The sequence below is a fragment of the Rhinolophus sinicus genome, chromosome 13 (assembly GCF_057876585.1).
Source record: "Rhinolophus sinicus isolate RSI-liver-muscle chromosome 13, RSI-T2T, whole genome shotgun sequence".
Taxonomy (NCBI): Eukaryota; Metazoa; Chordata; class Mammalia; order Chiroptera; family Rhinolophidae; genus Rhinolophus; species Rhinolophus sinicus.
This window is the reverse complement of record NC_142513.1, coordinates 37,842,854-37,866,618: the sequence shown is the minus strand read 5'-3', so window position 1 is coordinate 37,866,618 and position 23,765 is coordinate 37,842,854. Positions and strand designations below refer to the sequence as shown.

The following is a 23,765-nucleotide window of genomic DNA, read 5'->3' as shown; positions in this document are numbered from 1 at the left end:
ATTTCACATAATAACCTACAAATTCAATATAGAGTTTCTTTTTGGCATGATGTATCTAAGCTCAAATGTAAAATGAAGTCATGGGAAAGAAAATGTTTGAACTTCAGGTTCCATATTTTATTTTTAAGGCCTGACTTTTTTGAGCAGTTACAGCTGAATATAAAGTTATTGAAAACTTAATGACAGCATCATTCCCTGATGTGCTATAACATTATCATCTACAGTTAACAAGACCTTTTGAGATAGAAATTGATTTCTATATGTTCATTCACTTGAGGAAAAAAAAAGATGTGATTTTTCCCCTTTTGTATTTTGACAAAGTTTTAACTACAGACTTTATTTTCTCTACTCAAAGAGATAATCTATTCTACTACTGATGATTTCTAATTTGGGAATGTTAGAGAAACACAGGAGTCTATCAATTATTGATTTGCTGGTTGCTACCTACTCTATTTCCTAGCTAAATTGCTGCTTATAAATAAATAAATGCTACAGAGGTAGTCTCTTGAAGTTCTTCAAATGCCTTCTTTCTGAGCTGATAGCCAAATCACCATGTTGTGATCCAAGTGTGTTTATTAGTCAATAAATACATAATGAGTACCTATTAAGGGTAAGGCATATTTGTTGCAGTGGAGGGACAGAGAATTGAGTGGATTTTACATTCTTGCTGAAGAAGATAAATCACAAAGACATGAGATGGTTGATATTATAAGGTGAAAATATAAGCACTCTCATAAGTATTTAAAAGATTATTTTTGCAATTTAGTTTGATTTGGTTGCAATATTTGGAAAGTCATTTCAGCAATTTAAGAGAAAGGATATTTATTGACAGTATATTGGTTTTGGTGATGCTGGTTATTCTAAAGAGAAATTCCCAAATTTTAGTTCCTTAATACAATAACACTTTAATTTCTCACTCATGTAAGATATTCTAAGGCAGAAATCAGGAACTTGAGCTCCTTTCCTCCTGTGACTTTGTCATCTTCGGCATTTGGCTTCAAATTTAGTGTTCTCAATCCTATCAAACCTCAGAAGAGAAAAGGGCGTGGAGAATCGACCTTCAAGGAGTATTTATTTATCAAACATAGAAGAAGTGCACATTATTTTGGCTTACTTAACATTGGCTAGAATTATCATATGGTCACACATATCTGCAAGGTAGACTGGAAATCTGGTCTTGATGTGGATTATGTAGAAGAATAAATTAGTTTGGCGATTAGCTTTTAGCCTCTGTCACAGATGTATTTTGCCGGGAAGTGAAGCTGGAAAGTTATTAGGAACTCAGATAAAATATCTGCATCTCCCATGGCCTGGATGGGCTGTATCATAACTAGACTCCATTCTACACTCTTTAGCAACTAGTGAGTCAAATTTCCTAAGGAAGTCAGTATGATTGGTTGAGATAATTACCTTGGCCTATAATGAGTTAAATTCACTGGATTACTTGGGCCAGACCATCTCATGGATCATTGCCAGCTCATGGATGTGTTGCCATTAGGTTGAGTGTCTATTTCTCACACAATCAGTTGCATTCCTGAGAAAGTACAACTCAAACTGCCTTCTTGAGAAAAAAAAAGTGTCTAAGCCTTCACCTTCTTATTATTATTACTACCAACAATAGTTTTATTTTTATTTTATGCAGTCCCACTCTTCAGAGCCTTACATGCTTTGTATTATTTATTTTTCACAACCACCATATTTTATTAACCATTTCAAATAAAAATGAGCTTTTGAGGGATTTTTGTAACCTAGTCAAGTTTCCAGTACTACCTAAGTCAAAATCCCATCATCTTTAACTTTCAATGTTACTATTCTGGGTTTTCTTCAGCCACAAGAGAGGCATTGGGTTTAGAAAGTGCTGTGACAGATGTGACTGGTGTCAAGGGAAATGAACAGATTAAATGCAATGGAAGATCCAAAGAAATAAAAAACATGCTGGTCTAGGTGAACCAAAGAGGCTTTAGGGATGAGCTTGGACTGGACCCAAAGCATAGCGCATTGTTTGGGCCCAAAAAAAATTCATGACAGCCATGTTTGGGAACAAAGGTTTGGGCTATTTTCCCCTGACTACCACGGTATTAGACCTCGTAGTTCCAGAAAAAAAATTTAATGTCTTCTTAGATAGGAATCCTTTGGAAATACTTAGAATCAAATCCATATCCTATACATAAAAATGGATTAGCAATCTGGAAGACAGAATAATAGAAATCAATCAACAGCAGAAAGAAAAAATAATTGTGAAGAAATAAACAAGGATAGTTTAAGGGATCTCTAGAGGGCATCAAGAGTAGTAACATTCACATTATAGGAGTATCAGAAAAAGAACAGAGATAGAAAGGAGCAGAAAACTTATTTGAAAAAAAAAAATCTGAAAACTTCTATAACTGGGCAAAGGAAACAGACATCTGGGTCCAAGAAGCACAGAGGCCCAAACAAGATGATGAACCAAAAGAGATCCACACCAAAACATATTACAATTAAAATGGCAAAAGTTAAAGAGAGAATATTGAGGGCAGAAAGAGAAAAACAACTAGTCACGTACAAGGGAAACTCCATAAGGCCATCAGCTGACTTCTCAGCAGAAATTTTGCAGGCCAGAAGGGTGTGGCAGTATTTATTTAGAGTGTTGGAAGGAATGAACTTAAACAGAGAATACTCTGTTTGGCAAGGTTATCACTCAGAATTGAAGGAGAGATAAAGTTTTCCAGAAAAGAAACCACTAAAGGAGTTCATCATCACTAAACTGACTTTACAAGAAATGTTAAAGTGTATTTTATAAGGGGAAAAGGAAAAAACATAACCAAAAATAAGAGAACATATGAAAGAAAAAAAATCTCATAGGTAAAGGCAAATCAATAGTAGAGACAGTGGATCAGCCACCTAAAAATCAAGTATGAAAGCTGAAAGATAAAAGTGGAAAAATCAACTGTAATTACACAAAATAGAAAGATCTAAAATATGACATCAATTTTTTGAGATAGATGCATACTAAATGCCCTACATTTTTAGTATGCATCCAGATTTAAATGCATATAAGCTTACATATATATATATTCTATTATATATGTGTATACACACACACACACATTTACACACACATACCTCCTGGTGACCACAAACCAAAAACCTATTGGAGATACACAAAAAAATAAAGAGAAAGGGACCTAAACATCATGCTAAAAACCCAGCAAGCAACAAGGGAAGAAACCAAAGGAAAAAGAAAGGAACATAGATAAACTACAAAAATACCTGAAAAGAATTAACATAGTGGCAATAAGTACATAACTAGAAATAATTACTTTAAATGTAAATGGATTAAATGATCTAATCAAAAGACTACATGAATTAAAAACAAAACAAAAACATCAAGATCCACCTATATGCTTCCTACAAGAGACCTATGTCAGATAGAAAAACACAATGAGACCAAAAGTGAAAAGATGGAAAAAGATATTTCATGAAAATAAAAATTAAAAGAAAGATGCGGGTAGCAATACCCACATCAGACAAAATAGACTTTAGAACAAAGACTGTAAAACAAGACAAGGAAGGGCATTGCATAATGATAAAGGGGTCAAGCAAAGAAGGACATAACATTTATAAATATTTATGCACCCAACATAGGAGCACCTAAATATATAAAGCAAATATTAATGAGCATAAAAGTGGAAATTGTCAGTAATACAATAATACTAGGGGACTTTGATATTCAACTTACATCAATGGATAGATTATTTAGACAGAAAATTAATAAGGAAACAATGGCCTTAATGACACAATTAAGACCAATTGACTTAATAGATATATACCATTTTATCCCCTAACTGTAGACTACACATTATTTTCAAGAGTATACAGAACATTCTCCAGTATAGATCACAATTTAGGCTGCAAAACAAGTCTCAATAAATTAAAAAAAGTTTGAAGTCACATCAAGCATCTTTTTTCTGACTACAGGAGTATAAAAGTAGAAATCAACTACAAGAAGAAAACTATAAAAAAACACAAACATACAGAGAGTAAAAACCAAAGGGTCAACAAAAACTGAAAGATAAAATTAAAACAAAACAATACATTGAGACAAATGAAAATGGAACCACAACTTTCCAAAATCTATGGGATGCAACAAAGGCAGATATCAGAGGAAAGTTCATAGCAATATAGGCTAGAAACAAGAAAAAAAATATGGGTTAGAAACAAGAAAAATCCCAAACAAACAATCTAACTTTACATCTAAAGGAATCAGAAAAAGAGAATAAACAAAGTCCAAAGTTAGTAGAAGGAAGAAAATAATGAAAAAAGCAGAGATAAATAAAATACAGACAGCAAAAAACAACAGCACATATCAATGAAACCAAGAACTGGTTTACCGAAAAAAATAAACAAAATTTGATAACTCATGAAGAAAAACAAGAGAGGCCCCAAATAAATAAAATCAGAAACAGAAAGGAGCTACAACTGACACCACAGAAATACAAAGGATCCATGAGACACAGCATACAAACAATTAAATGCCAAGCAATTGGTCACCTTAGAAGAAGTGAATACATTTCTAGAAATATACAACCTCCCAACGCTGAACTAGGAAGAAAGAGACCAATCTGAACAGACCAAGTGTTAGTAATGAAACTGAATAAGTCATCAAAAATCTCCCAACAAACAAAAGTCCAGGACCATGGCTTCATAGGTGAATTTTACCAAACATGTCAAAAAAAATTAAGTATCCTTCTGAAACAATTCCAAAAAACTCGAAGAGGAAAGAACACTTCCAAATTTATTGTATATCAAAAGCAAACACTACCAAAAAACGAATAAAACAATACATTAAAAGGATCATGCACTATGATCAAGTGGGATTTATCCCAGGGAGGAAAGGATTGTTCAATACCTGCAAATCAATCAACATCACATCAACAAAACAAAGGATGAAAATTCTTAGATCACCACAATAGATGCAGAAAAAGCATTTGACAAAATTCAACATCCATTTATGATGAAACTATTAATAAAATAGGTAAAAAGTGATCATACCTCATAATAACAAAGGCTGTTAATAACAAACTCATAGCTAATACCATATTCCATGAAAAACTTTCAGCTTTTCTAAGATCAAGAAAAAGAAAAGAATGGCCACTTTCACCACTTTCTTCAAGATGGTATTGAAAGCCCTAGCCACAGCAATCAAACAAGAATCGGAAATACAAGCCATCCAAATTGGAAAACAAAAAGTCAAACCATCACTGTTTGCAGATGACATAATACTACATACAGAAAACCCTAAAGACTCCACCAAAAATCTATTAGAAGTAATAAATAAATTCAGTAAAGTTGCACGTTACAAATTTAATAGAGACATTTGCTCCATTTCTGTACACTAATAACAAACTATGAGAAAGAGAACTTTTGTAAAATCCCACTTATAATTTTGTCAAAAATTATAAAATACCTAGGAATAAATTTAACCCAGGAGGTGAAAGATATGTACTCTGAAATCTATAAGACACTGATGAAAGAAATTAAAGATGACACAAATAAAGTGAAGGATATACCATGTTCATAAATTGGAAGGATTAATATTGTTAAAATGACCATACTACCCAAAGTCATCTGCAGATTCAATGGAATCTCTATCAAAATTACAATAGCTTTTCACAGCACTAAAACAAATAACTCTAAAATTTGTAGGTAACCACAAAAGACCCCAAATACATAAAGCAATCTTGAGAAAAAAGAAAAAATTCAGAGGTTTCATGTTTCCTGATTTCAAACTATGCTACAAAGCTATAGTAATCAAAATAATATGGTACTTCAACAAAAATGACCATTGGAACAGAATAGAGAGCCCAGAAGTAAACCTACACTCACATGGTCAATTAATCTATGACAAAGGAGGCAAGAATAGGCAATAGGAAAAAGACGGTCTCTTCAAAAATGGTGTTAGGTAAACTAGACAGATACATGCAAAAAAATGAAACTAGACAACTTTCTTATGTAATATACAAGAATACAATCAAACTGTATTAAAGTCCTAAAATAAATGTAAGACCTGAAACAATAAAAGTCCTACAAGAAAACATAGGAAACAAACTCTGATAGTAGTCTTAGCAATATTTTTTTTTGGCTATGTCTCCTTGGGCCAGGGCAACAAAAGGAAAAATAAAAACTAGGACTACATCAAACAGAAAAGCTTTTGCATGGAGAAGGAAATAATCAACAGGATGAAAAGACGAACTGCTGAATAGGAGAAGATAATTTTAAATGATATATGCAATAAGGGGTTAATATCCAAATTATATAAAGAACTCATATAACTCAATAGCAAAAAACCCAAACAATCTGATTGATAAATAAGCAGAGGAACTGTATGGACATTTCTCCAAGGAAGACACAGATATCCAACAGACACATAAAAAGATACTCAACATCATTAATCATCACGGAAATGCAAATCAAAACCATAGCTGTCAGAGTGGCTATCATCAAAAAGTCAACAAATAATGAGTATTGGTGAAGATGTGGAGAAAAAGGAACCCCTGTGAACTGTTAGTGGGATTGTACACTGGTGCAGCCACTATAGAAAACAGTACAGAGATTCCTCAAAAATTTAAACATAGAACTACCATATATAACCTAGAAATTCCACTTCTGAGTATTTATTTGAAGAAAATAAAAACATTAATTTGAAAACATACATACATCCCTATGTTCATTGCAGCATTATTTAAAACAGCCAAGATACTGAAGCCACCTAGGTGTCTATCAATTGATGAATGGATAAAGAATATATATATATATATATATATATATATATATATATATATATATATATATATATATATATATAGAGAGAGAGAGAGAGAGAGAGAGAGAGAGAGAGAGATAGATATAGATAGATAGATAGATAGATAGATAGATAGATAGATAGATAGATAGAGATATCCATCCATATCCACATCCATATCTATATTTCTACAATGGAATATTAGTGAGCCATAAAAAAAAATCTTGCCATTTGTGGATGGACCTAAAGGGTATAATGCTAAGTGAAATGAGTTAGAGAAAGACAAATATTATATGATTTCACTTATATGTGGAATCTAAAACAAAACAAAACAAATGAATAAACAAAACGAAACAAACAGACTCATAGAGGAAAAAAAAACCTGATGGTTGCCAGATGGGAGGGTTTGGGAAGTGTGTGTAACAAAAGTGAAAAAGATTAAGAGGTACAACCTTCCAGTTATAGATTAATAAGTAATGGGGATGTAATGTACAGCATAAGGAATTTAGTCAATAAAATTGTAATAACTATATATGGTGACAGATGGTTATTAGACTTATCTAGGTGATCACTTCATATAAATGTCAAATCATTATGTTGTATACCTAAAACTAATATAATATTATATTTAAAGTATATTTTAATAAAGAAAGGTTGATGATAAATATTTAAAATACACATATCAGACATCAGATTCCTATTCATAATAGGTAAAGAACTCCTATAAACCAAAATTAAGACATAACTCGTAAGAAAAACTTTTAAGGGCAAAAGACTTGAACAAATACTGTAAAAAAAAAAGAATATCCAAATTACCAATAAGCATATGAAGTGGCACTCAGCTGCAATTGATCATCAGGAAAATGCAAGTTAAAATCACAATGAGACACGACTACATATCCACCAAAATAACTACAGGGAAAAAGATATAAAATATCAAATGTCAGTGAGAATGTGGAGCAATTGGAATCCCCACACACAGCTGGTGGGAATGGGAATTGGTGTAATTACTTTGTAAAACTGTCAGGTTGTCTGTGGTAGGCAGAATTCTGAAATGGCGTCCTCGATTTCCACGCCCTGGTGTACACGCCATGTAAAATTCCCTCCCCTTGAGTATGGGCAGGACTGTGAATATGATGGATTTCACTTCTGTGATTAGATTACGTTATATGACAGAGATGAAAAGATTTATCAGATATAGTTAAGGTCCCAAATCAGTTCAGTTTAGTTAATCAAAAAATCAAGAGACATTATCTTGGGTGTGGCTGACCTAATTAGATTAACTTTAAGTAGGGACAGGGCCTTTCCTGAAGGAAGAGATTTGAAGGGGGTTAGAACGTGAGAAGGTCTATCCAGGGGATCATGTGGCAAGGTCCTGACAGTAGCCTCCAGATAGTGGTCAGAACCTGAAAGTGGTCCTGGTCCTGCGGCCAGCAAGAAAATGAAGACTCCTCTAACTACAAAGAGCTGAATTCTAATAACCTGAATACGCTTGGAAGTGGGTTTTCCCTTAATTGTACCTCTAGATGAAGACACAGCTGGTCAATATCTTGATTTAGCCTATCAGGTCTCAAGCAGAAGTCCCAACTAAAACGTATCAGTCTCCTTATCCATGAAAACTATGAAATAACAAATTTGTGTGGTTTTAGGCCACTAGATTTATAATAATTTGTTACACAGCAATAGACCTGATACAGTCTCATAAAGTTATAGGTCTGCATGCCCCTTGACTCAACAATTCTATTCCTTGGGATGATCCCAACAGAAAGGCATATGTGTTCACCAAAATACATATACCACAAAATGCACAGAAGCAGAAGCAATATTTATAATAGCCTAAAACCAAAAACTACCCAAATGAGCAAGAGGGGGAGTTATGGGCTACTGATACTTTATTTCTTGATTTGGGTGCTTGTTACACATGTGTGCCCAGTTGAGGAAATGTATTACGCTGTGCTCTTTCATAACTTATATTATACTTCAATAAAATTAAAATGACCAAAATTTTATTTCATTACATAAGAGCACAGTTATTACTAGATTAAAAAAATTGAACTTTCACACATATAAAAATATGTACATGATTTTACAAGTGTAATCACCCTAGTTTCAGTCCTATATGAATAAAAAACAAAACATACTATAGCAAAACAAAAACACCCAATTGTCAGTTTGGATTTTTACCTTAATTCTTACCTGATTTTTAACTAACCCTCAACACATTGCTTTAGCAAATAATTTCTGTTTTCTTTTTTAAGGGAATTAAAATAAGTAGTGTATTGAGATTTTTTTTCAAGTTTTTTTCATTTTTATTAAATTTATTGAGGTGACATTGGTTAGTAAAATTACATGTGTTCTAAGTGTACATTTCTATAATACATAATCTATACATTGCATTGTGTGCTCACCACCCAGAGTCAGTATTGAGAATTTTAAGGCTCTCTGAAATGACACCTTTGTTATAGTTGTAAATTCACTCTGCTAGATATATGCATCTGCTCTGATAAACATACATCTTTGGACCAAGTCATGGTAAAATATAAACCTTTAGTCTCAATACACTTTTATGAGGGTAGAGTTACTCCATTTTAGAGAGGAAATATTATTGTTTGCAAATGGTCTTTCAAGGGTTAGGCAAAATAATCAACAGATATCATTCAATAACTTGTATATAGGCTACCATACTAAATATAAAAACTATAAAAAGACATAGTATATTGTTTCTCCTCTTGGAAGATTTATAATCTACCAGAAGAAATACATACTCACACACATTAGTTAATGACATAGGTGTTAGGCCATATTTAGGCCAGGAACAGGAACCTCCTTTTCTTAAAAGCCATCTTGTCTTGCTTTGTACCTTGTACCTGCTGACTTGTATTTGCCTTAGGCCTGGAGAAGCCACCTGGAATGTAGAAACCATCTTATCTTGTCCTGCTTTGTACTTTGTTTGTCTCCTAGGGGCTTGTGATCAGTGGGTTTGGGTGGGCCTGGGAGGTCAGGACAGAGGCCTGGGGGCCAGGGCGTGGAGCCGGAGGGCTTGGTCATGCCTGGAAACCCTTGATTGCTAGAGACAATGCAACAAAAACCCCCTGAAGCATTGAAAGGGGAACAATCTCATTTACCATCTCTTATAAAATTCCATACCCCTTTTTGCTCGGAGAGGTTATGGTCTTTTTTAGCCTGACCTCCCCATCTCAAGCACACCAAATAAATTCTAATAGACCAATTTTGGTCTCCCGCGAATCATTCCTCCAGCCATGCCTAACAATTTGGTGGCCCGTATGGGGAGCCGCCTTCGTCTACCTTTCAGTGGACGACTTAGGTAAGTTTTCCCTCTTCACCCTCTGACTAGGTCAGATTTGCCAGCCGATAAAAGACCTAGCACTAGACCTGACCATGTCCCAGGGCCAGGCCCTTGGGTCAGCCGTCAGCAAGGATGCCTGCCCCGGTCTGCACCCTTTCCCTCCGCTGGACCTGAGGAAACCAACAGTGAGACGCCCTGCCATTTTCCCTTGTGCTCCGGATGATTAAGAGGGTCTAGACTTTACCTCCTTTTGCCCCCTATTTCCTTCCATTACTATGGGCTCTGGCTCCTTCTCTTACCCGAGGGACACTCCTTTGGAGATGCTTTTGGACCACATTAGAAGACTTTACCCCGTTTTAGAGGCTAAACACCTCATATCCTTTTCAACTGTGGCCTGGCCACAACATAAGCTTGATAATGGCGAATCCTGGCCGCCTTCTGGATCTCTTGACCTTGATGTTCTCCAAGATTTAGACAACCTCCTCTGCCAGCAGGGTAAATGGAGCAAGGTCCCCTATCTCCTGGCTTTCTTTGAGCTGCAACGGGACTTGTCCCATTTCCCACCTAAGGGCGAATCACAGCTCTTAGGTTTGGCTTCAGCCTCTTCTCCCTCTGCTCCAGAGCCCTCACCCCCCAATCCTGATCTGGATCCTTTTGACCCCCCTCATTTTTCCTCTCCTTCCTGACTTTCGCTAGTTGAAATCCCCCCACTGAATCAACCCACTGCCTCCACATTACCACCCGATACTTCCTCCACTACTGCCCCGCCTGCTTCTGGCCTTTCTTCCCCTCCTCATACCTGATCCAGGCAACCTTAGGCACCCCCAGCCGCCCAGATGCCTCTCAGGGAAGTGGCAGGCGCTGAAGGCCCTGTTAGGTCCATGTCCTTTTCTCAATGACAGACCTGAGTCAGACTGAATCTAAGCTAGGTTCCTTTTCTTCTGATCCCTCCCGCTTTACAAAGAGTTCGAATAACTCACCCTTAGCTATGACCTTACTGGGTGGGGCATCTATATTATTCTCTCCACGTGTACTAACTCTGATGAAAAGGATCGTATCATACAAAAAGCTAGGGAAATAGCAGACTACATGCATTGCCAAAATAATAACACCTATCCCCCTGGCGAGACAGCCATTCCTACCCAGGATCCTAACTGGAATTACCAGACTCACTCCCAACCCAATCCTGACTGCCTAAAGAGAGACCATATGGTTAATTGTCTCCCTCAGGGCATGAAGGCAGCCATTCAGAAAGCTGTCAATTATGAAAAAGTTAGGGAAATCTACCAGGACCACCATGAGAACACAGCTGTTGTTTTCTCTCCTGCCTTTCAGAGGCCCTACAAACCTACACTAACATTAATCCTGACTCTCTGGATGCCAGATGCATTTAATGTCCCAGTTGTCCCCTGATATTTGCAGAAAGCTTCAGAAACTATGGAACGGTCCTCACCCCCCCCCCAAATAGATCTTTTAGAACTGGCTTTTAAGGTCTTCAACAATCGAGATGAGAATAGACAGGCCCATACTCAGGCCTTACAGATGGCAGCCGCAGCAGTTTCCCAGGCCATTAGGCCGGGCTGGTCCCAAAGGAAACATCCGGGACCCCAATCCTCTGTGCAGCCTAATCAACCAGATACCTACTTTAAATATGGCCTCCCGGGACACTGGAGCCGCTTTTGCACTAACCCAAGGCCTCCTACTAAGTCCGTGGTAGCCACTGGAAGTCAGATTGCCCTTGAGCCCCTCAAGGCTCAGGAACACCCACTTCCTGGCCCCGGCCAAACACCACGCCTGATCCTCGGCACCGATGAAAATTGAAGGTGTCTGGTCCCATCACGGGCCTCAACCTCCACCAAACTCATGACAGAGCAGCGGGTAAGTCTCCTACTTGCCAGTAAGGTCACTTCTTTCCTTCTAGACAAGGGGGCCACTTACTCGGCACTCCCCAAATTTTTGGGCAAGCTCTCTCCATCTCTTGTCTCAATTGTGGGCGTTGATGGGATACTTTCTCACCCCATATCTACCCCACCTCTTTTATGTTCCCTAGATGGACACCCTTTTACTCATTCCTTCCTAGTCCTGCTTCGTTGTCACACTCCTATTTTAGGGAGGGACATTTTCTCCAAGTTTCATTCCACTGTTACTTTACATACCCCTTCTTCCGCTACCACTTTTCTCGGTTTGCTAGCAGAATCACCCCCAGAAACTATCCCTTCTTTCCCTTCTAACCCACCTGACATTGACCCTTCTATATGGGATACCTCCCAACCCATTATCACCACTCACCATCCACCTCTTATTATCTCACTCAGAGATCACACTCACTTCCCCACTAAAGCTTACTATCGTGTTCCTCGACAAGCCCTCCTTGGACTCAAACCTCTACTATCTAAGTTCCTCCAGGCGAAGATTCTCTGCCCCGCTTATTCCCCTTACAACACTCCCATTCTCCCAGTCAAGAAGCCGGGCAAGACGTACCGCTTTGTTCAGGACCTTTGAATTATAAATGAAGCAGTTATTCCCCTCTATCCTGTAGTTCCCAATCCATATACTCTTTTATCTCTCATACCTCTTGACACCCAATATTTTACTGTCCTTGACCTTAAGGATGCTTTCTTTTCTATTCCTCTACACCCTGATTCCCAGGACCTAGAATGATCCTAATACCAAATTTTCTCAACAATTAACCTGGACAGTCCTCCCTCAGAGATTTAGGCACAGCCCCCAACTTTTAAGCCAGGCCTTAGCTCGAGACCTAACCTCCCTTTCCCTTCCCAGTTCTACAATTCTCCAGTCCACTGATGATCTCCTCTTTTGTAGCCCTACATCTAATATCTCCACGTCCTGCCAGCTCCTTAATTATCTGGCTTCTTCTGTAGGTTATCGTGTCTCCCACCATAAGGGCCAACTCTCCATCTCAACCGTCACCTACCTAAGATTTCGCCTTTCCCCAGGTCACCAGGAAATCACTACACAACGCAAAACGCTCATTAGCTCTATCCCCTTCCCCTCCACAAAACAGCATCTTCTCTCTTTCCTTGGCTTGGTTGGATATTTTCCCATCTGGATCCCCAATTTTGGCCTCATTGCCAAACCCCTTTCCCAGGCTGCTGCTGGCACCCTCCAGGAACCTCTCCTGCCTACTTCAGAGACCACCTCTGCTTTTTCTCAACTCCAGATGGCTCTCATTTCTGCCCCTGCCCTCATTTTACCTGACCTGACTAAGCCTTTCTTCCTATAGACCCATGAATCTTGGGAGCTGGCTCTAGGCCTCTTGGGTCAGAAATCAGGCCCCAATCTCAAAGCCGTCGCTTACTGATCCAAGCAACTAGACTGGGGCTGCCCCAACCCCCTGCGTCCATTCCCTCTTCGCCTCTGCCCTCCTCACTTTAGAGGCTTCCAAATTTGCTCTCAACCTATCAATGTTTTCTCACCTCATTCGGTCCTTAAGTCCTTAATCTTCTTAATAAGGCCCCTTCCTTTCTTAGCTCTTCTCATCTTACTCATTATCAACTTCTTCCGACCTCTGCCCACATTACTCTTCTCCAGTCCCCTGCTCTTAATACCTCCACACTTCTTCCTGTTTCCACCTCTGTATTTCATTCCTGCATTGAGGAACTTGAATCTTCCTGGCTTCTTCACCCTGACCTTTCTGAAACAACCTTCCTGATCCCGACTACACCTGGTTTGTTGACAGGTCCAGTTACATTTGTAACGGACAGCGCTATTCAGGCAATGCTGTTACCTCTGCCTATGAATTCATAGAATCCTCCCCTCTCCCTTCTAACATTTCTGCTCAGAAGGCTGAACTTATTGCCCTTACCTGTGCCCTAATCCTAGCCAAAGGATGCTCTGTCAACATTTATACAGACTCCAAATATGCCTTTCACGTTATCCATTCCCATGCTGCAATCTGGGCAAAACACGGCTTCCTCACCTCCCAAGGTTCCCCTGTAGCCCATGGCTCCTTAATCCTCAAGCTTACTGAGGCTCTTCAACTCCCTGCTTGTGTTTCTGTTTACACTGCAGGGGCCACCATAGGGGCTCTGGCCTTGTTGCCATTGGTAACAACAAGGCTGATTGGGAGGCACACCGGGGGCCGCCTTCCTCGATTCTTGAGAACCTGTTACCCAATTCCTCGCCATCCCTAACCTTCATCCCACATACACTCCTGATGAAATTACTTCCCTTACCAGTCAGGGAGCCATTGGGAGGGCCCCTGGCTTACCTCTGCCAACAAACTAATCCTGCCTGATAACCAGGCTTTAGACATCCTTGAGGCTTTCCACAACTCTCTTCACATTGGACATAGACCCTTCGTCACTTTCTTATGTCCCTTTATCACTCACCCATGTTTTTCTTCCCTGTTAGCCCACGTCACCCAGGCTTGCTCTATTTGCCACCTCTCCAACCCCCAGGGGGTCATTCAGCCTCCCCCATCCTTCCCATCCCATCAAGCCCATGGCCACATCCCTGGCCAAGATTGGAAAATTGATTTCACTCACATGCCATGCATCCGCTGACTCCGCTATCTCCTCACCTTCCTGGATACTTTCTCTGGATGGCTAGAAGCCTTCCCTGCCACGTTTGAAAAATCCTCCACAGTCTCACATGCCCTTCTCCACCACATTATCGCCTATTTTGGCCTCCCTTCAACCATCCAGAGTGACAATGGTCCTAGTATTACTTCCAAATCACCCAACAAGTTGCCACCTCTCTTGGTATTCAATGGCGACTGCACATCCCGTATCATCCCCAATCTTCTGGAAAGGTAGAAAGGGCTCATTACCCCCAAAACTCAATCAACCAGGCTGTCCTTAGAACGCCATCAGGACGGGATTTCCCTCCTCCCTATTGACCTTTCCTGCCTCCGTGCTGCCCCCCCACCCCATGGTCCAACTCTCCTTAGCCCATTTGAACTCATATATGGTTGCCCTTTCCTCCTCGGCACTATATCCCCTTCCTCTTCACCTCTCCTTGGTGATTATCTCCCTACCCTTTCTCTCACCCAGCACCTCCTCCGCTACCACGCTGATACTTTCCTCCCCAAACCTCAGGCTGGTATTGAAATTCCAGCAACTCCTCTAGAATCAGAAGATTGGGTCCTCTTGAAGGCTCTCCCAGACAAAGTCCACCCCCTCCATCCCAAATAGGAAGGAGCCTATCAGCTCATCCTAACAACCCCCACAGCAGCCAAACTGTTAGGAATACCTTCCTGGATTCACCTATCTAGGCTTAAAAGGGCCCCAGAGCCAGCAACCTGGGACATAGACCAACAAAAACAACAGAAGCTGGACCAGCCAGAGGGACCCCAGCCAGATACTCCACCAGACCTTTATACCTGCACTCTGGCGGGGAACATGAAGGTGACAATACATAAGCAACAGACCACATGAGCAATAAGACCTCACAGGTACGTGCTGGACAAGTTTCTGGGAACTGGCCTTTGACAGGGGGACTTTATGGACTATACACCAACTGAGCTGTAATCCCCAAACCCTTTATTCCGGCCTGTCAAAATGATCCGCAGGCAAATTGTTCTCACCATGCTCTTACAAGAACACAGTTACAGCCCCTTCACCCAAAACTCTAATTAGGGACCCTGATTGACGCCCCCGCTCAGCAGGAAGCAGTTACAGAAGACTGACCACTGCCCCTTTTCCTAAGAATAGTTACCAAACCCAGAGGGGGAATTTGTTAGGCCATATTTAGGCCAGGAAGAACAGGAACGTTCTTATCTTAAAAGCCATCTTGTCTTGCTTTGTACCTTGTACCTACTGACTTGTGTTTGCCTTAGGCCTGGAGAAGCCACCTGGAATGTAGAAACTATCTTATCCTGTCCCGCTTTGTACTTTGTCTCCTAGGGGCTTGTGATCAATGGGCCTGGGCAGGCCTGGATGGTATGGACTGAGGACTGGGGGCCAGGGTGTGGAGCTGGAGGGCTAGGTCATGCCCCGAAACCCTTGGTTGCTAGAGACAATGCAATGAAAACCCCTGAAGCATTGAAGGGGGAATAACCTCATTTACCCCCTTCCATAAAACTCCATACCCCTTTTTGCTTGGAAAGGTTATGGTCTTTTCTGGCCTGACCTCCCCCACCTCAAGCACACCAAATAAATTCTAATAGCCCAATTTTGGTCTCCCTCAACTCATTACTCCAGCCGTGCCTAACAATTGGTTTCTATGTTAATACCAAATAAGTATTGGAGAGAAAAAAGTAGCAAAAATGAAAGGAAAATAAAAATATCAGAACTCAAAAATGGTGCCCCAAGGGCAGGGCTCTTGGCAGTCAGGAAAGGCTTCCTGGAGGCAGCATGGTAGAAAACAAAATTACTTTTGGTAAAGCAAATTCGTTTTTAAATTTGAGGTGTGTTTTTTTTTTTTTTAACTTTCCAGGTATGAGCAATTACTTAACTTCTCAGAGCTTTAAGTTTTTTTCTGAGAATTGCAGCTGATGCCAATAATTTCTACCTCACAGGTTAGTGAGGTTGGGTGAGATAACTTAGTAAAAGAACAGGTTCCTCTACTGTACATAGCTGACTCTTCTTTTGGATGAATAAATAATTACTGAGAATCTTTGGTGTCTGACACTGAGCATTGGAGAAGATGGAGCAGTAGAGAGTTGGGAGGTGTGCATATACTAAGTGTTAGAGACAGAAAAGAGAAAGAGTTACTGGGGGCATAAAATGAAAAATGATTAACAAATGTTCACAAATTACAGAACAGCATGATGAAAATAAAATAAGACAGTGTTTGGGAAACTTGAAATAATAAGTAAAATTAAGAAAGATTCCTTATGGGCTGGCAAACCCTGTAATATGCTGGTTTTGGTGAGGAATCCAGAAGTATAGAAGCTATCCCTGAGTATTTATCTTTCAAGTAGAAAGGCAATACACCCATATTTACATATATGTATGAAATGACTAGAGGAAAATTGATAGGTGTGCTAGTGTATGTCATGCAGGCTTTGCTTTTTGTCTCAAAGGAATTTAGAGACGAAAAAGTTCACTGCGTTTGACAGCATCAGGGAAGGTTTGGAGCTCAGTCTTGAAGGAGGGTTGGGGACATGATCCGAAAGAGAAAAAGAGAGTTTATTTTAGACAAGTGTAGCATCAAGCACAGACTCATCAGACAGAAATATCTTGCCATAGACTGGTTTTTACTTAAACATGTATCAGAGCAAAATCATATGGATAAGAGATATTACTTCTGAGAGGTTATAGAGAGGTAAGGAGAGAGATGGCAAGGTAAAAACCCATTTCTCCTAGATAAGAATTGCACGTTTGAGGCTGTGAGGCAAAACAAGTTGGCTCCTCTCCAAGAAAGAATGAGAGAGAAACAGACTTAGGTATCTGATTTTACCCCAAAGTATGAGTTCCTTGAGATTTTTAAAGTAAATGTACAGAGATAATTCAGACTCACTTATGTTATTGTCTCTATGTCCCATTGCTTGAATTCCATCATCAAAACTGTAAATCCCTCATTAAGTTGTTTACCTCTATACAAGAAAATTAACCCTCTTGGACAATTAGTAAGTTAAGCCATGATCAGTCTCAGCTACACCTAGATTTGATTAAGTTCCTAAGACCAGATCCTAGGGACATATTTTCAAAAAGGGAAATAAAGAGGGGATAGCAATGTCTGCCTACACTATGAAAAAGTGCATGGCTGGGTGAGAAAGTAATATCTATTTGTGCATCAACTGCAGCCCTTTTCACTCAAGAACTAAAGACCCTTTTCAGCATACCCCAAAGCCCAGCATACCCTGCAGAGCCTTGGTTTGGTAAGTGCTAGGGTGAAAGCCTCAGTTCATCTCTGAAAGAGCTGGGTGTAAATCCTTGGTTGTTTTTGTCTTGGGCCATATTGAGCCAATTTACTTATCAGTATCATAGGCTTAATAATAATAGTAGCGTCCTAACAGTTGTTGAGACTATAAATAAGAATGTATGTAAGGACTCCAGCACATAATGGTGCCCTGTAACTGTCAGCTAATAGTAATCACTATTATATTTATGGTTTCTGGGTCCTGGATCTTGCCAAGTTCGGGGAAGGAGGTCGGAAGGAAGAAGGGTCTGCTTGCTTATTATGTTGGCAGCACTCTTGAAACAGTCCCCAAGCCTGGGACAGAAGGACCGCGGGCTGCTCCCTCAGCTGGCGTCCTCTTTCCGCTGCTCCACCCACGCTTCCCAGGAGCAACAAGTTCCCTTTTGCGAGACCAACCCGCGCGCCTCAGGCAGACCCGGCACCTCCTCCCAGATCTCTGATAAACTCGCTGTCAAACCCACCTGGAGTCGAAATCCCAGCTGCCAACGCCCTACCGAGGCGGGAGAGCCCACAGCATGTGAAGGAACGCTCTCCGCGGCTGGGAGGGAGGTGGGAGGTGTGGGAAGTCGGGACAGAGGGACTGATATGAGTCCCAGTTCGCGCTGCCCTTGAGAGGCAAGAGCAACAATAGAAAGCTCCCATCGCTCATCTTAAGCGTCACTCCAGGGGTCAGGAGGGAGGAGATGGGGCCTGGAATTCCACAGACCTCCACCCGGCCCTCTGGTTGTGGAATCGCATCCCTATGTCCTCTAGGTTCCCTTCGCCGAGGTTTCTCCTTGCACCCTCACCCTCTCCACGCCTCGCCAGGTCCCCTGAGGACACTTGCGATCCCTGACACGATATTTCTCAGGAAGAGCAAGTAGGTCAGCTGCAGCCCCTACCCAGCGTTCTCCTCTCCCTTGTCCTCACAGAATGGGTACCCTCGTCTCTCCAAAGGAGTCCCCAAGCATCCCTGACTAGGAGCCTCACCCGGCTGCCCAAACGATTGAACTCTGCCAACTTCTTGGAATGGGGATCCCCCGCATCCTCCTGGGAAAGCCAAGCTGGCCGCCCACATACCAGGAGAGACACCCTGACTTCGCTGCAGGGAACTCCCCTCAACATCTACCTTTCCAGCTTCTATAGCTGTGCGTTGAGAACTTGAGAGCTAAATAGGAGTACGCTCCGGGGTGGGCTGTGGTGGACGCGGGTAGGGGAGAGAAGTTTCGCCCCGATTTTAGAAAGAAAAACCAGTTCGGGTCTCCAAGTCTTCTGGAGCCAGGGAGCTGCTTTCCCTGGAAAAGAGCAGGGACCAAAGTCACTGGGAGGGAAGTCCTCCGGGGCGCGGGATCCGAAAAGCATGGAGATGAATTACAATGTCCAAGCTTCTAGCCCTGTTCGTCAGAAACTACTCTTTCTCCGGAGATGGGAGTGGAGCATACATCTCTGACAAGACAGGCAACGCCAAGCCCAGATGTTCAATACTTCATCCCTCCATCCCAGGCAGCCTTGAGAACTTGGTACCTCGGACAGCAGCCCGGGCGCACGGCATTGTTTGAAATATGTTATCCTGTTTTCTCCACCAAGTCAAAGAGCAATAAATTATTTTTTATGACCTTACTAGTACAATTTGAAGGACATTTTAATTACATAACCCGTGAAAAATCCCGGGAGGCAATGTCGTGTTAAATAACCGAAGGCAGAATGTCTGCATCGCTTGAGAAAGAGCGAAAACTTGCAAATCTGCAATGAGATTGCGCAGGGCTGTCTCCGTTTTGAAACAACATGCGAAATGCAAGGGAGATCTTACCTTTCGGACTCCAAAGCCGTGTTCTGCTGCAACTTGGCGAGCTTCTTCCTCTCCTCCTTTATGCAACTCCACAAGAAAATGATTCGTGAAGACCGGTCTCTCGGCGCATGCAAACACCATGACACAGAAGAGGAGCCCAGAGGCCGCCTTCCACTGGGAGACACAGCCACCTTTCATCTTTCTTTGGGAGTGAAAAGTGGTGCTAGGAGGCGCGCAGACTGACGGAGCAGGGGACCCGGAGGAAAGGTGCAAATAAAAAATATATATATAGTTTTGTTTGTTTGTTTGTTTTCAAGAAATCTTTGTGTAGAGAAAGAGACTGGTTAGGGGTTTGGAAAGCAGCAAATCAATGCGTGTTCTTCACCACCTGGCTGGCGGGGAAGCCGTGAGGTCAGGCGGCCGGCTCGCTGGCAGAGGTGCGAATGTGGGGAGCTGTGTGAATCTGAGAGAAAGAGCAAGTGTATGTCTGTGCTTGATGCTAAATCTGCATTTTCAGCTCCTCCTCAGCTCCAATTCCGCTGGGTCGGGAGGAGAGCACCAGCCTGGGTGACGTCCGCTCGTCAGCAGCCAATGAAGGCCGGAAAAGCGACGGGCCCCGCCCTGGGCCACCCCAGGCCCGCCCCTGCCCGCCCCCGGCCTGGCGGGTCCGCCTCCTCCGCGGGGGGCGCCGCTCTGCAAGCCCGCGCCCCCGCCCCTTTCAGCACCCTGGAGAGCTCCTCTATCTCTCCACCCGGGCCCGCCTTGCTCCCAGGAAAATCCCCCCAGCTGTAATCTGGTCGGCGGCGCCTGAGTGATGTCATTGTTTATGGAAATCTGTAAAGATCTCGAAAGGGAATTACGATGTGTGCGATTCTCTGAGACCCCGAGGAGAGCTGGGGCACCGGCCTCTGACCATTCCTCTTCCCTGCTTATTTTCCCCTGTAAAACCTCTCTCTCTCTCTCTCTCTCTCTCTCTCTCTCTCTCTCTCTCTCTCTCTCTCACATACACACACACACACACACACACTCAAGGCATACTTGCCTCCCCTTCTCTCAATAACAAAGCAGATATAACCCTCCTCCCGCCACTTTGGAACAACACCTTTGCTCCCCTTCCTGGCACTGGGAGGGTTGGGGAAAGCAACCTTCTAGGGATGACTCATGGGGGAGAGAGTGCAGGAACGAGCTATTTTATTTTATTTATTTTAGTAGACTACGGGCAGGTCTGGAACTAAGGTCTGGGAAGCCTAGCAGGAGATCAAGCTTGTCTCTACCAGCAATTGTGATTCAATGAGACTCGTCCAGAAGTCTGAGCTGCTCTGCAGAGACTGCCTTCAAGAGAGCCATGGCCTGATTGACATGCCTGAAAGTGCATTCTCAGATTTAGGGACATTGGTTCCCCAAGGACAGTGAGGGTGCACGTTTGGGAAGTATAATCACCAACCCCAGGCACTGGGCCAGGACTCCAGTTGGACGTCCTCAACTGGAACTAATTCAGGCAGAGTGGCAGGGGGACAGCTAAGTTATCCAATTAAGAATCATGTACTCACAGTCTATTAACTGCTTACAACAGACTTCTTCCTGCCTGAGAGGAAGCAGGGACACGGTGTTTGCAACGAAATGAGGGAGTATTGTTTTAAAGCAACTCAAATATTGTTGAGTTACAGAGTATGTACACGGATCTCGATTATTGTTTAGCTGCAAAGTTTAAAATCCTGTCTTACTTGGATAAGAGGTAAAAAATCTTTTCTCTAGAGGTTTAAGTGCGTGTGTGTGTGTGTGTGTGTGTGTGTGTGTGTGTGAGAGAGAGAGAGAGAGAGAGAGATTATAATATTGACACATTGCACATACATACATATACATGCACACACATATCTATCATTTTCTCTCTAGCTAGCTAGCTATATTTACAGACTTTCGCTTTTCATCTTAGCATGAAGTCAGAACCTAAAAAGAATACACTTTTGGTAGAAATGAATACACATTTAATGTCATGGGACACACTGTCTTCAGAATAGATCTCCGTGCTGACGTAGTTGGCTCCCCCAGCGAACTTTCAAGCATTGTCAAATAAAAATATAGGCATTACTGAAGGTTTTGATTAAAGCATAAGAAATTTATATGCAATTTTATTATCATTATTATTAATTAGTAGTAGTACTTGAATTTAAGAAAAACTAAGTGAGATGCTGAGAAAGTGCTAGGACATAGGCTTAAGATGAAAGGGGCCAGAGTAGAGACAAGGTTTCTGCAAAAGTATTAATAAAAGGGAACAGAACTACTCAGTTATTCAGTTATTTACTTCTCAGAGGATCATTTCTGTTGAGTTTTTGTATTACCTTATCTTACTTTACAGATAACCCCTCACAGTCCATCTGTTTGATTTTAACACAAGGTTTCCTTATGCAGAGACCTTCAACTCTTCTTATCTCTCTTTTCCTTACATTTTATCCATATTTTGAATCAAAGTACTAGGCTGGTATGAAGAACTTCCAGACTGCTTTTCTTGCCCTGTATTGTCATTTGAGAAAAAGGGCACCGAATGTGAAAATTACATTAGATGGACTCACAATCATGGAGAGCATTTCAAAAACAGCAACAGAGATAAAAATCTAAATCTTCAGAAAACTAGATCCTGAAGAGCATCAAATAAGTCAATTTAGAAGATTATGGGTGTTATGAAATAGCACTGCTAATGTACGAGCTAAATCTCTCTGAAAATGAACATGAAATTACCATCTATTCAGAGGTATTTATTAATTTCTTTTCTGAAACCGCAGAGCAATACTTCATTTCCTAAATAAATTCCTAAGATGAAATGCTAGTAAATGTTGAATCTTATGTATCTGCATTTTAAGTAATTAACACCATGTAAAATTGGGTACAAGCTAAATAAAGCCTGGGTGGATGATTTAAATAAAATAAACCATTTTTAGTGGTTTACATAGAATACAGTTCATCATAATATTGTCAGAACAGCATAGCAAATGAAAATAGAATTCTTGTTTGTGATGCAAATGCTAAATATCTAATGCATAACAATGTAGTAAGCAAGTGGAGACAATATATTGATACATTATTTGAAATGCAAATACACATCCATGTGCATATACACATTGCTTCTTTTAGATAACTATTTCTAAGCTCCTTTTTTCAAATACCAGTAGTAATTTTGGAACAAGAAGATGAACAGAAGAAAGAATGGCAGCAGACTGTTTCAAGGACTGAAATAGAATCAGTGGATAGAAACTCTATTGCAGACTCTGCAGTCACTGACTATGCCACATCGGCCAAACCATTGCATCTCTCAAAGTTTCTATCTTCTTATCTGTAAAAGGACACAGTTGGATTAGACATCCTCCAAATCCCAAACCCTTCAAAGAGATATCGAAGTACAGACTGTGATGTAGAAAGCATCAATAGGTTGAGAAATGTAGAAGATAGTCATACTTTTTTATAATATTATGGTGGTCAAAAGACATTTATTTTTATATAAGCTCCACATAAACTCTCATATTTACTAATTTTGTGGATTTGAGGAAAGAATAGTTGACATAAACTGGCTGACTCTCCGTACCAGACATAAAAACCATCAGCATGTTGAGGTTCTAACTATTTAAGTTACTGTTGTATCTGTTGAGAAAACATGAGTATTTGGTTCTAGTTTGGATATGCCACATATACCCTAGATTTTATTTGACGTCACTGTCTAGTGAAGACCAGAATATTCCCATTTTATGACTTCAGAACTATAAATCCACAGACCTATGTATAATTAAGAAATCCCAAACCACCCAAGGTATGATTGGGATCTACCACTCAGAAGTATACTTCTGAGCAGAACTTTGGGCCCAGGGAGCTTCAGATCAAGGGAAACCCACCACTGAGGCAGAGAGAGAAAGCCATAAGCAGCCCTAGGAAAACCTGCTGGATCTTTGGATATTCTTTTGTCTATTAGGGAAAAGATCTTAGGTTTCTGTTGATGTCTCTTCATTTGGGTCAGGTGTAATCTGAAGGAAAATAAGACATGTATGACAGAAGGTACAATTTAAAATACAGCTGTGTTAAAGATCAGTTTGGGG

The 23,765-nt window shown here is 40.9% G+C and overlaps 1 protein-coding gene across 1 annotated transcript in view; it reads right to left on the bottom strand.

Moving 5' to 3' along the window:
- The window catches only part of PCSK2 (proprotein convertase subtilisin/kexin type 2), a 294,040-nt gene extending 273,842 nt beyond the window's left edge, over nt 1-20,198 (bottom strand). The window contains exon 1 of the mRNA XM_019756643.3: nt 19,705-20,198. Coding sequence (XP_019612202.1) covers nt 19,705-19,881 — 177 coding nt within the window. The 5' untranslated portion in view covers nt 19,882-20,198. The remainder of the gene's footprint in view (nt 1-19,704) is intronic.
- Between the last annotated feature and the right edge of the window lie 3,567 nt (nt 20,199-23,765).